At 43.1% G+C, this 13200-nt stretch overlaps 1 protein-coding gene across 4 annotated transcripts in view; it reads right to left on the minus strand.

Annotated features, from left to right (window-relative positions):
- Positions 1–13200, minus strand: part of LOC109890615 (nck-associated protein 5) — a 176993-nt gene that overhangs the window by 39136 nt on the left and 124657 nt on the right. For all 4 annotated transcript variants that reach the window (XR_004209943.1, XM_020482563.2, XM_020482565.2 and 1 more), the window contains 4 exons: positions 12725–12892; positions 8060–8128; positions 5695–5733; positions 5313–5432 (listed from right to left, as the gene is read on the minus strand). Coding sequence is in view for 3 of the 4 variants with exons in the window: in XM_020482563.2 (XP_020338152.2) it covers positions 5313–5432; positions 5695–5733; positions 8060–8128; positions 12725–12892 (396 nt within the window). In the remaining variant the exon portion in view is untranslated. The remainder of the gene's footprint in view (positions 1–5312; positions 5433–5694; positions 5734–8059; positions 8129–12724; positions 12893–13200) is intronic.

The following is a 13200-nucleotide window of genomic DNA, read 5'->3' on the forward strand; positions in this document are numbered from 1 at the left end:
TAAAATCCCATTAAGTTCCCACAAGGATAGTAAAAGGAGGAAAGTTCTCCCTCGTGAGTACATTACCCACGTCCCAATGAGGACAAAGGTTATTTTAAGCTTAGGTTTAGAGTCAGGGTTACAATTAGGGTTAAGGGTTAAGGGTTAAATAGGATTCTGAATGGAAATACATTTTATGTCCCCATGAGGTTTGAAGAATAAAAAACTGTTTGTGTGTGAAATTTCAATTGAGTTGAAATTTTCTCGACCCATCGTGCAGTGCTGTATATCTGCAGCAACTGGAGAAAACATTGTTTAAATTGTTTAAATGAATGTACTCCATTTTGACAGTATGTATTTTATTCTCATAAATGGTGACCATGTAATGCTCTTATTACATCTTGTCTTGTTCTCTAGTACTGTACAGCATATTGTGTGCTAGCAGGGACCTGGAAGGACATGGCATCAATACTCTTTCACAGCAGATAGGCTAGTTTGACTATTTTCTGGAAATGATGAACCTTGAGGTCATCTCGGTGGAATGCTCCGTAATTTTATAACTTGACCCAAGTCAATTTGTTCCAGGGTGGTTGTGATCGATGGGGATGTGGAAAAGGATTCGACGTAGTGTGCTCTCTTGTTCTCCATTGTGAGTTAACTTTTGAAATATAGAAATAATGATAGAGCTGTTTCAACTGGATTCAATGGGAATGAAGTACAGCACATAAATGGCATGTTGAGACTCTAATCAATTTGATTTAATCATTATTTTACACAGTTCATGCACATTTGATACTGAATAGTTTTAAATGAGTTTGTTAGGCATAATCAAATGTTTATATAAAATATATTCTTGTTTATTGCTTACACATTTAGGCAAAGACTTCATATTGAGAATTAAAGGTAAGTGATAGTAATTAAATGGAAAAAAAGGTTTTAAAACACGTTCTGCTTATTTGTAGTTGAATTTGAATATCATATTCATGTCATGTACATAACTGTGAATTAACGGAGGCAAAATATACCTACTGCAGCTTGTACTAAACCAAATATTTTCTTTAATACCGCTTAACTTGCCATTATGACCTAAATTTGACATGTGGATGAGAATTCTTCTCCTGTAGCTGACTCAGTCCAGGTTGTCCTTTACAGTGGACTTAACATGCCAGATGGCGTCTCTCTCACCATAAAGCCGGTAATAGAAATGTAGTCCTCTCTGAAGCCATATCGCTCATCTCCAGGGTATAGGCTGTCCACACAGGGGGATGGGAGTGGCTGAGTGTCAGGAGAAGAGAAGGGGGGCTGATGTTATCGTAGGGGTGCAGGATTACACCTCCTCAGCACAGTCATCAATGATTCAGTCAATAGTGTCACAAGGTCTCCGATGGGGAAGGGTGGGGAGAGGGGGGACGACATGGGGGCGGACAGCTCCCCCATCTCTGTGTCTCTTAGGGCTAACCTCACTGTACCTGACCGGGTGGAAGTGTGATCTAGCCAAGGACGGAGGCGCACTGAGGGAGCTCACCTTCTCTGTTACAACCTATTTCCTTAACTACGTTTAATTCTGCACTCACGGTTTGGTCTTCCCTTAGTCAGAGGATACAGGTAACGTATAGCAGGGAATTGGCTAAGCTAAGACAAAACATGGCTCTCGTACTCCACTGAGAAATGAACCAGAATAGGAATACTGTGCAGGGCAGTCCAGTTAACAAAACTCCAGCAAAGACAACACTTTGAGGGGAACCATAGTGCAAAAGCCCATCAAAATTCAGAAGGCAAAAATGACTGAATGGTACTGTGTAGCTACTAGGTCCTGCCGAAGGGGCCTGGGAAGTTTCCACGGCAACCAGGACCTACTTTTACAGATAATTGACAACTCAATTACCACTCGCCTGTCACTTTTGATAAGGCTGTATAAGTGGAAGGAGGGAATTATTATTCGCTACTTACACACCTTACTAAGCACCTGGCCGAACTGCAGCAAACAGAGCTTTGCAGCGTGTGAAATGCCACATTACATGAGGCGACAGCAGGTCAAGCATATTCCCAGTATTCCTAATCACAATCTCAATGGAGAGCAGTGATTCGTTATCAGGGAAATTCAAGATGGCCCCGGGGGCCAACAACACATTTAATTACCGACTCCCAGAACAGTAGAAATGAAATGCCAATGCGGGTGATAAAAAATGGCCAAACACCTGCCACCCTCTGACTGAAAGGAAATATTAATATGTCAAGCTCTACTGTCGCTAATTACTATTTGATGGTAGGTTATGGTATAAAGGTAATTCATGCAAACCACTAACTTGCCTAGTTAAATAAAAGGTGAAATAAAACATCTAAATAAATATGAATAAAAACAGAAGGTTACCTGCAGCCATTTTAGAGGGCAAAATATTAGGCTACTTCAAGAGAAATGATCCACAATAACTAGCAGGGGAACTGATTTCAAACCCATGTTTTAATTGACTCAATCAATCAATCAATCATTTACTCTTTCAGCACTTGTATTACTAATCATCATTGTCACAGCCACCTTTATAGAGAAACTAATCCCAGGAATAGAAACAAGGTTTACAACCTGAAACATATCGACAAAACCCCAACCATGAAAGAATCATGAGCTTTTCAATAAAATGACTGACCGTTTGAGGAATCCATGTGAAAATACGAAAGAGCATCCTATAACGTATGATTTAGCTATCGCTTACACAAGTGTCAATTATTTTCTTGTTGTTTAAAATGCGCTGGCAGACACCGGTTGGACATAAAGTTGGACATAAATCTTTAAAATCTCTCCCGCCTCCTTCACAATAAAATCTCACTTTCTCACCGCTGAAAAAAAATGTCTTGCTACAAATCCTCATTCCCGACATACTCCCTTGTGAAAAGCCAGGGTATATGTCCCAAATGGTACCCTATTTTCTACATAGTCCACTTCTTTTGACCGTTCTGGTAAAAAGTAGTGCACTATATAGGGAATAGGATGCCATTTGGGGCAGGGACAGAGGTTCCTGATACACAAGCGAATAGATTTACGGTATATTGCTCTCGTCAATGTCTTGTTGATCACGTTGTATACTGAACACAAATGCTCTACTGAACAGACTGAATATGCAAACATTTACTCTTGTAGGATATAACCAGAACATACATATTGGTTTATTAAATCAAAATATTATGAAATAGTTACAAATAGATAATAAACAATTACACGTTTCACTTTAACCCTGCCCTGGTTTAGTTGGGACAAAAATAGTGCATCCACAGCTTCGCTCAATCTGTTGAGACGATTGGACCCTTCACTGGACAATGTGAACTGTGACTTTCAATTATCCATATGTCCATATCAGTTGCTAGCAGAGGGCGACTGACAGAGGGCATACTCTCCCCTGAACTTGGGGTAGATAAAGGATTGTGGTCAGCTCGCTTTGCAATTTTCATTTATAATCCTTTCGAATTTTGTCAACACCTGAACAAGCCGTGATGGTCTATTGATCGAAACATTGCTTAAACGAGATCCATTAAAATGGTTTGTGGACTATTCAACAATACCAGTGTGCTGGAGGCTGATTTTGTCAACAATAAAATAAAATAAAATAAGTTATTCTTCAACTATAACTTTCTTTGTTTCTGTACCTGGGTGTGTTGACTTGCATAGTATCTGCACTCAGCTCTCCCCTGAGCTCCTCTCATCCATCCTTACTGAGCCACATGTTCTCATTAAGACCAGTAGGCGTCTCATTATTCGTCTGTAGGTCCTCTGTACCCCCATCCCCCTGAGCTCCCTCTCACACCTCACATCTCCCTGCTTTACCCTGTGGCAGTCTGAGAGCCTCCACCCACCACTCTGAGAGGAGGTAAGGTAACGAGAGCTGGACGGCCATAGCTGCAAATCAGATTAAGGAAAATCCATGTGGCCATTTTATAGCAGACATGGTTGTCAATATTTCTCTCTCTGTCTCTCTCTGCAGTGACTGGAGTAAATGATTTCTGAGTTACAGTAAGTGTGCATTCCTACCCACGGCAGACTACATACACACGCGCAGGCACACACACACACATACCCTCCCCTCTCTCTAGCATCTATGTCTGTGTTACGTGCCACAGGGTCTGGTGCGCTAGAGGTAATTTGGTTGAGAGGTTTACCGTCCCCCGAGAGAACCCAGGATGGATGACGCGAGTCTCGGTACTTTCTCAAATGATCTTATCTGAGCCCCGTAGCTCCGTGGAGGCTGGATGGTTCATGAGCACATAGTTTTTTAGCAATGATGATATCACAGACCCTGGACTCAGGATCACATCGCCATCACAAAAAGATGGATGATCTAATATCGCTGCTCTTCAGAAGTTTGAAGTGAGAAAATATGCTACTGGAACAGTCGTCCTTACACCCACACTGTTGTCTTCAACAATATTGAATACAAGAAACTAATAGCAGTGAAATGCTATTTTAACTCCATCAGTCAGGCACCCCTGAGTAATGGTCAGTAGTTGCTCTGTGAGGTTCTATTGTGGTTCTGGGACAATGAGGTGATATAGTGGTTCTGGGGTAATGAAGTTCTATTGTGGTTCTGGGGTAATGAAGTTCTATTGTGGTTCTGGGACAATGAGGTTCTACAGTGGTTCCGGGACAATGAGGTTCTATAGTGGTTCTGGGACAATGAGGTTCTATAGTGGTTCTGGGACAATGAGGTTCTATAGTGGTTCCGGGACAATGAGGTTCTATAGTGGTTCCTGGACAATGAGGTTCTATAGTGGTTCCTGGACAATGAGGTTCTATAGTGGTTCTGGGACAATGAGGTTCTATAGTGGTTCTGGGACAATGAGTTTCTATAGTGGTTCCTGGACAATGAGGTTCTATAGTGGTTTCGGGACAATGAGGTTATATAGTGGTTCTGGGACAATGAGGTTCTACAGTGGTTCCGGCACAATTAGGTTCTATAGTGGTTCCGGGACAATGAGGTTCTATAGTGGTTACGGGACAATGAGGTTCTATAGTGGTTCCGGGATAATGCGGTTCTATAGTGGTTCTGGGACAATGAGGTTCTATAGTGGTTCCGGGACAATGAGGTTTTATAGTGGTTCTGGGACAATGAGGTTCTATAGTGGTTCTGGGACAATGAGGTTTTATAGTGGTTCTGGGACAATGAGTTTCTACAGTAGTTCTGGGACAATGAGGTTCTATAGTGGTTCCGGGACAATGAGGTTTTATAGTGGTTCTGGGACAATGAGTTTCTATAGTGGTTCTGGTACAATGAGGTTTTACAGTGGTTCTGGGACAATGAGGTTCTACAGTAGTTCTGGGACTAGATGAGTGGACAGGTCCCTACCTGCAGGAGCAGGTCTGATGCGGGTCGGACTCGCTGCTGGAAGAGGACACTCATGGTCCGGTTTTGTTGCTCCAGGTCAAACACTCTGGTCCGCAACTTCAGACACTCCTCCCTTAGATCCTGCATGGGGAAAAACAACAGAGAGAGAGTTATTACAGACAGAGGTGTGAACCTTCAGTGATGTGTGACTGTCCTAATATGGACACCATAAAAGGTGGTTAGTTAACATGAGATAATGAGGTGTCAAAAAAAAAAAGTGAATGGTAAGATTAAGTTTTGAGCTACTGTATTGCATACATGTCTAACAACATCATTGGATCTAATAATAGTATAATTCTGAGACATTTTGATAACACAGTTGCTATGGAAACCAGACTCCTACCTTTTGGGTGAGTAGTGCCTGCACAACTTGATTGGCAACCTAAAACAGAGTGAAAAAAAGATTTATCCAAACTTTTTATGCAAGCTGTTTAGTGACTGACCATAATATGGTGGCTGTTATGGGTGAGAAAAAATGAAGGTGAAAGAAAGAAAGAAAATGTCTCCAGTTGACCCACGACCTCAACTCTAAACTGCCCCTGCCCTGTGCATGCCGACGCTGCACTCTCTCACTTCCCCTATTCCTCCAACGACATTTAATACACAAGTTCCACCGACTGCCTATCAAAATGATTACAGGCTTTAGTGAACACGATGTCCCAATGCATTACAGCATTGTCCCCCCGAATGCCTTTCCTTGGAGGAGTGTGTTGATTCCTAAGGGGCCCAATCATCATAAATCTGACGCAGGGTGGCAGAGAAGGCCAGTAGCGGCCCGGCGAAGCAGAACAGATTGGAGCCAGACGCACTGCATGTCTTCATGATGTTTAATTGTCTTCTGTTGATCCTGTATTGACAGCAGTGTCAGGGCTGATATAGTGGCTTGGAGAGTAGGGGGTTGTGTCCTGAATGGCACCCTATCCCTTATATACTGCACTACTTGACCCTATGGGCCCTGGTCAAAAGGAGCACACTATATAGGAAATAGGGTGTCATTTGCAACACAGCGGGCAGTCGGAGAGAAGAAGTGGAGGGCTAAAGTACTGTTGTGCCTGGGCTTTGGCCGCAGAGCGCCTCACACCCCTACCGCTCTTCCGAGTTTAGACCGCAAAGCCTCATCGACTCCGACTCTGATTACAGCCCATTGATTACTCGTTAATTCACTGTAAGCACGCACTGGCTTTTTTCACAGAGGTGTCCTCTCTCCCTCTATTGAATAAGGGGAGATGGAGTAAATATGACGAAGTGATTGAGCCCTGTGGGGACGGATACAGAGCTGCTCCTGTAAAACTGAAGGGCACTAACTCAAAGAATATTTAATGATCTTCAAGTTAGAATCTAAATGACAACAACTGATAAATAAAACAACATAAAGGTTTTATAGAGCATTCATAGTTCAAGTCATACTACATGAAGTACGGCATAACAGTCCCTTACATCTGATGCATTGCCAAATGTGGCATAACTCCTTTTACCAGCCTTTCAATAGCATGAGATTTGCACATTCACTAAGTGGGAAAAAATATATATATATAAAAAATAAATCATTTAAAAAAAAGAACGTGGCCAGCACAAATAGCATACCAAACAGCCACCACTCTGCTTATGTAGACATAATAATCCACAATCTTTTTATTTAAAAAATGTATCACTACTAAACAAGCCCAGCGTTCCCTACAGTTTCCAAATGCCCTGAGCCCATCGGCAGAGTTGTTAGAGCTGTGGAGATTTCCCGCATCACAACATGCTCATTAGTGAGCTAGCTCCCGTCTTGAGCGACTACAGAGGGCAACACAACACCAGACCAGACAACAGAGCAGCACAGCCCTGGCTTTTTGAGGTCACAGAAGTGGAAAAGGCATTTGGTCTGGGCTCACCCCAGGCATTAGCCTCCAAGGCTGCAGCACGGTGTGGAGTTTCATACAATATGCTTGGAGCATTGCAATGCAATTGCATGCCATTGTTGGACTGTTAAAAACACAGCTAAAGTATTGTTAACTCTCCTTTTATCGCTCTCTCTCTCTTCCTCCCTCTTTCTTTCTCCTTTTCTTTCTTTCTTTCTCTCGCTTTCTCTGTCCCACCATCAATCTACGTTTCCCCCCTCCCCACCCCCACTCCCTCTGGCACCAGAGCCCAGATCTCAGGTCATATGAGCCCCAGTAGCTGGCACCACAGTGTATTAGACCAGTCTGTCCCTTCTGGCACCCGCGGGCCTCCAGCCTTCCCTCAGGGTGACTCAGCGTGCGGTCCTAGCCAACAAGCTCATTAATTGCTGTCATCCTGCTCCCTCAGGCCACCATTTACCCAGCTTCTCCCACAACACAGTTCGCCTTCGGAACGCCAAGTACCTCTTCCTCCATAATCACATTTCCTTCTGGAGAGGAATTACTTTGGAATTGCATTGATGGAATTTGAGAGCATGAAAATTGTAAATTGAGAAAAATCTCAAAAGAAAGTCGGTAAAGGTACAGAAGGATACTGGAAAATAGTGCAGTATTTGTAACATGTTTGATCAGTACGATCTTAAAGAAAGTCGCTAAAGGTAAATAGGAAAGTATACAACTCATAATAAGTCACGGAATAGGACAGAACAGGGAAGAAATAACACTCGTTCCTGAGATGTAGGCTATCATTAGTGTGGTGAAAAAATAGATTTGCCTCACTGAGGTTGAGGGCTGAGTGAATAGAGTGAGGCGTGGACTACTCACCTCATCCAGACAGTGCTCATACTGCTCCCTCTGGCTCTCATTCTCCATGGCCAATGCTGAGTTCTCCTCCTGCACAGCAAAATAAAACACACTCAGTGATAACTGAAATCCACTGAGAGCTTGTCGTTAAAAGCAAGTTTTTATGCATCAGATTTGTTTATGAGTCATTTACCAAACAGTAACGAAGGAAGAGTTAAAGTAATTAAAGTAGAATATAAAGAAATACCAGGCGGTGCCTGCTAGTCAATTTAAAACAATCATGGGTGGTTATAGAACAACCAACATATAATTATCTACCCTGATTGACATACACTGAACAAAAATGTAAACGCAAAATGCAACAATTTTGCAGTCCACATAAGGCAATCAGTTTATTGAAAAACATTCATTAGGCACTAATCTATGGATCTCACATGACTGGGAATACAGATATGCATCTGTTGGTCACAGATACCTTTTAAAAAAAAAGTAGGGGCGTGGATCAGAAAACCAGTCAGTACTGTATCTGCTGTGACCACCATTTTCCTCTTGACGAGCGATAAAGCTCCTTCGCATAGTTGATCAGGCTGTTGATTATGGCCTGTTGAATGTTGTCCCACTCCTCTTCAATGGCTGTGCGAAGTTGCTAGACATTGGCGGTAACTGGAACACGCTGTCGTACACGTTGATCCAGAGCATCCCAAACATGCCCAAACATGCTCAACGGGTGACATGTCTGTTGAGTATGCAGGCCATGGAAGAACTGGGACATGTACAGTTGTACAGATCCTTGCAACATGGGGCCATGCATTATCATGAAACAGGAGGTGAAGGCGGCGGATGAATGGCACGACAATGGGCCTCAGGATCTCGTCACGGTTGCTCTTTGCATTCAAAGTGCCATCGATCAAATGCAATTGTGCTCGTTGTCCGTAGCTTATCCCTGACCACACCATAACCCCAATGCCACCATGGGGCACTCTGTTCACAACATTGACATCAGCAAACTGCTCACCCACACAACGCCATACATGTGGTCTGCAGATGTAAGGCCGGTTGGACAGCTTTGGTGGACATTCCTGCGGTCAGCATGCCAATTGCACGCTCCCTCAAATCTTGAGACTTCTATGGCATTGTGTTATGTGACAAAACTGCACATTTTAGAGTGGCCTTTTATTGTCCCAAGCACAAGGTGCACGTGTGCAATGATAATGCTGTTTAATCAGCTTCTTGATGTGCGAAGGAGAAATGCTCACTATGTAAACTAATTTGTACATTTTAGAGAAATAAGCTTTTTGTGCGTATAGAAAATATCTGGGATCTTTTATTTCAGCTCATGGAACATGGGACCAACACTTTACATGTTGAATTTATATTTTTGTTCAGTGTAGATGTGAAATGATACTGAACATGTGGCCAATGAAAATAATGCCAAAGGCATTTGTAGTCTCTCCAATCTGTTTTCATATGAAAAACTATTGATGAAACAAATCATATGTGTTTTGTAGCGCAAGACTACACTGCCAGAGAACAAGATAAAAACAAGAGAGGATTCTCCGGAGGTGGAAAAGGTCAGGTGTCAACCATAAGACTGGGGCCAACTAATAAAAACCTGCAGAAGTATCTCACAGTGAAAGGTCAAGGGGATTGAAGTTATGATCCTGAACTTTAAAAGGTACAAGTAAGAAGTTAGGTAGAATGGGCTAGAAGGGGCTAATGTGAACATGTCCTTGTTTTAGGGAGGGGGGAGGGGGGGGGGGGTTATTGCTTCACCTTTTAAGGGAGAGGGGCTATTGATCTCCTCTGTTTCTAGTTTGTCAAATGGTCCGGGCAGGCCATATTAGAAGCTGTCAACATTCGCTCCGGCTAGCTCACCTCACTCGCCACGTGCCCTTTAGTACAAATAGCCAGCCTTCGATTAAAACCCAGGCTAAATAATTGCACCTAACATATTCCCCTGCCTTAATCAAAATGGCACGGAGCTATAACAAATGAGCAACTTTGAGACGTACATGAAAAGCCCTTTACCCCCCAAAAATTCACTTGCACTATCACGTATTAACATTAGTAAAGTAAAAGCTCCTAGTGAAGGTGAACAATTACCCAAAGGTTGTTCTTATCGTATTCTTTGTGTTGGTAGTAACTCGTCTAATCATTTCTCTGTGGGACAAGCGGTCGGAGAGAAGGAGGAAGTGACGTCCTGTATCGTTGATTTGGGAAGTGATGTGGGAAAATACGTCTACTTCCGTCAAACTGAGCCTCTCAGTACCTGACAAACACACATTACAAATGCACCCAACGACGACTGCTGAACCTTTTCTGCTTGCATTAAAAGCATTTGAGATACTTTCATTGTCGTGCTATTTGGCCATCTCGCATTGCAGAACGTCACGGAGAATGTCTGACATTGCAGACAATCTAACAATACAAATATTATTTGAGTCTGGGAGGGGACAAAAAAAGAGTAGACTAGTTGAAAAACAATATTTTGTACAGCCACAGTGCATAGTCAATATTACTGTGAATGAATGCAGTGCTCGGCTGTGATGCGTTATCAACAAATGTTAAACTAAATAAATGTCCCATGTCAGAAAAAACATTGGGGATGATTGATTGATTGATTGGGGATGAAAAGAGCAACTAAATCACGTAATAAACATGTATTCATATTAGCACATCCTGTCAATGTATTGCTCCTACAGCTGCTGTAATTAAAGCATACAACTGCTATTGCCATAGATTTTGAAACATATCAATTATGCATGCCATTATAAATGGCTTTGTATAGAATAGAATACATACATGATCATCCATGATTAGAGTTCCCATGATTAGAGAAGTGTTTTTTTCTAGAATCATGGATGTATTTTTCTTGTAAACTTCAATGGAAGGTAACTAGCTAGAGAACAGAGTTATAGACAGCAGGAGTTTTTGCTTCTGGCTCACAGTAGGTTTGAATTGGGGTGAGGAGGGCGGAGAAGGGAGGAGGGATTGTATGGACAGGGCTAGAGCTGGCTGCACCACAGTCAGTTCTAACTTGGCCCGTATTTGAACAGGAGTTAGAGCCAGCCCTGCACTGAGACCAGAGTGCCAGCTGTCCTTCTGTGACGCCTGTACACCAGGCCTCCTTTCCCTGGCACCCGGCTGCCAACTGTGCCAACCAAGCTGCATGGGCACAACGCTGGGCAATGGGCATGCACACTTGCTCAAACTGCAGACAGTCATCCAAGACCCAGTCACTTGCCTGCTATGTCTTCCCATGGAGTCTCTACAACACTTACTTGTGTGGAAAGCTAGAAGCATTGAGAGTTGAGCTGGAATGGATGAGTTAGGTACGGGTATATAATTTTGCAGCGGTATTCCATCCTATGTCCGCTCAAGATTAATCCCAACTCATTTTGTCCTTCTACCGAATGTCTAATCAGTCCACGATGCTACTTCGTGGGGAGTAGCAGCGTTAACTGATCATTCAAGCATCTGTGAAAAGAATCCACGTTTTTTTTCCCTCAAATTTTTCTCAAAAGGATTCAATCTAAGTAAGCACCATTTATAAAGGCATAGCATGCCCACCGTGGTAATAAACGATATCAGTTGGGCTGGCGGTGGGGGGGGGGGGATAGAAATGGGCGCCCTTACTTAGTGTCATCACCGTTTACACATAACAAAAGGCCAGTGATGTATTGCCTCGCTGTTGTTTTAGCCGGTTCTCTTCTGGAGGAGCATCCATCACGGATGCAGCGGGACGGAAGGAAAAGGCAGATACATTTAGAATGTAGCTTTTTGGGGTAATACGGGTCGCTTCCTCTGACAAATCACGAGACAGGCCAGCCATTATTTTTCTTCGACTGCAGGGAAGATAACTTATACAGTGATAGAGGAGCCATAAAGCAACAAGCAATTACACTGCATTTTGTTGTAATTAGCCTTAACTGCAATTTCTGTCTGCGTAGAGTTAGTGTCACCGTTAATAATGTCTGTAGAATGTGCCGGTTTCTTGGGTACTTTATTATCTCTGGCAGCGTTTTCTCATGTCTGAGCTGTCCATAGTGGCTTAGGAGAAGACCTGGGTTCAAGTAGTATTATTCCTGTTTCTCTACACTTGATTGAGCTTGGTTGAGCTTGTTTCGCTGCAATGGGACCAATGGAGTAGTCCCAAAAGCGCAAAACCAAACCTTTCCCATCGGGCACTCCGGTAGGGGCTCTATCATACGCTCAAAGTATTTGAACATTAACCACAGACCCTCGCAGCATCAGCGAAGGGCCACTTCGTAAATGAGTAGGTGGGTCTCTGAGCGTAATTCGATTAAGTCTTAATAGACTTAGCCCCTTCAATTGCTGAGGAGATCTGAAAGCCTGGTGTGTCAGTTTAGTGGGTGTACTGTATGGTCGGAAACAATCAGAATCAGAAGGAAAATGGATTTCTGACTCAACTGTTGCTAATGCTGAGAACAGAACACACAGTGGAACAGCGCTATGGAAGTGAACAAAGACAGTTGTAAAGGCCCCAAGTCCCAAAACCTGAGCCCTCCGTGGAGCGCTTTGCTCTTCAAATAGCAGAGCGCACAATACTTTGATAAGGCCATTATGCTCCAGACTGCAAACATAAGAAGGAGAGCCTGGTCGCAGAGGGAGAAGCGGACGAGGGAGGAGAAGAGAAGAGAGGTGGAGCCATGTTTTGAACTGTACCTCTAGGGTGCGCAGACGCTCCAGAAGGAGCTTTGTTTGGTCCTGAAACTCTTCCGCTCGGCTGATGTCTGCCAGCAAAGGGTCTCCAGAAGACGGCTGTGGGCTGCTATCGCTGCTGTTCTGCTCCAGGCTGTCACGCGTCTTCTGCACCTCCTCCGAGAGCTTATCCTGATAGACAGACGAGAGGAGAGAGAGACATTGAGCGAGAGAGAGAGCAAAAGAGAAATAGAGAGAAAGGCAGAGAGAGAGAGAAGAAGAAAGAAAGAAAGAAAGAAAGAAAGAAAGAAAGAAAGAAAGAAAGAAAGAAAGAAAGAAAGAAAGAAAGAAAGAAAGAAAGAAAGAAAGAAAGAAAGAAAGAAAGAAAGAAAGAAAGAAAGAAAGAAAGAAAGAAAGAAAGAAAGAAAGAGAGAGAGAAAGACAAAGGCGGGAGAAGAAGGAGAGAGAGAGGAAGAAGGAGAGAAAAAGAAACAGAGGGG

This window comes from Oncorhynchus kisutch, linkage group LG5 (assembly GCF_002021735.2).
Source record: "Oncorhynchus kisutch isolate 150728-3 linkage group LG5, Okis_V2, whole genome shotgun sequence".
Taxonomy (NCBI): Eukaryota; Metazoa; Chordata; class Actinopteri; order Salmoniformes; family Salmonidae; genus Oncorhynchus; species Oncorhynchus kisutch.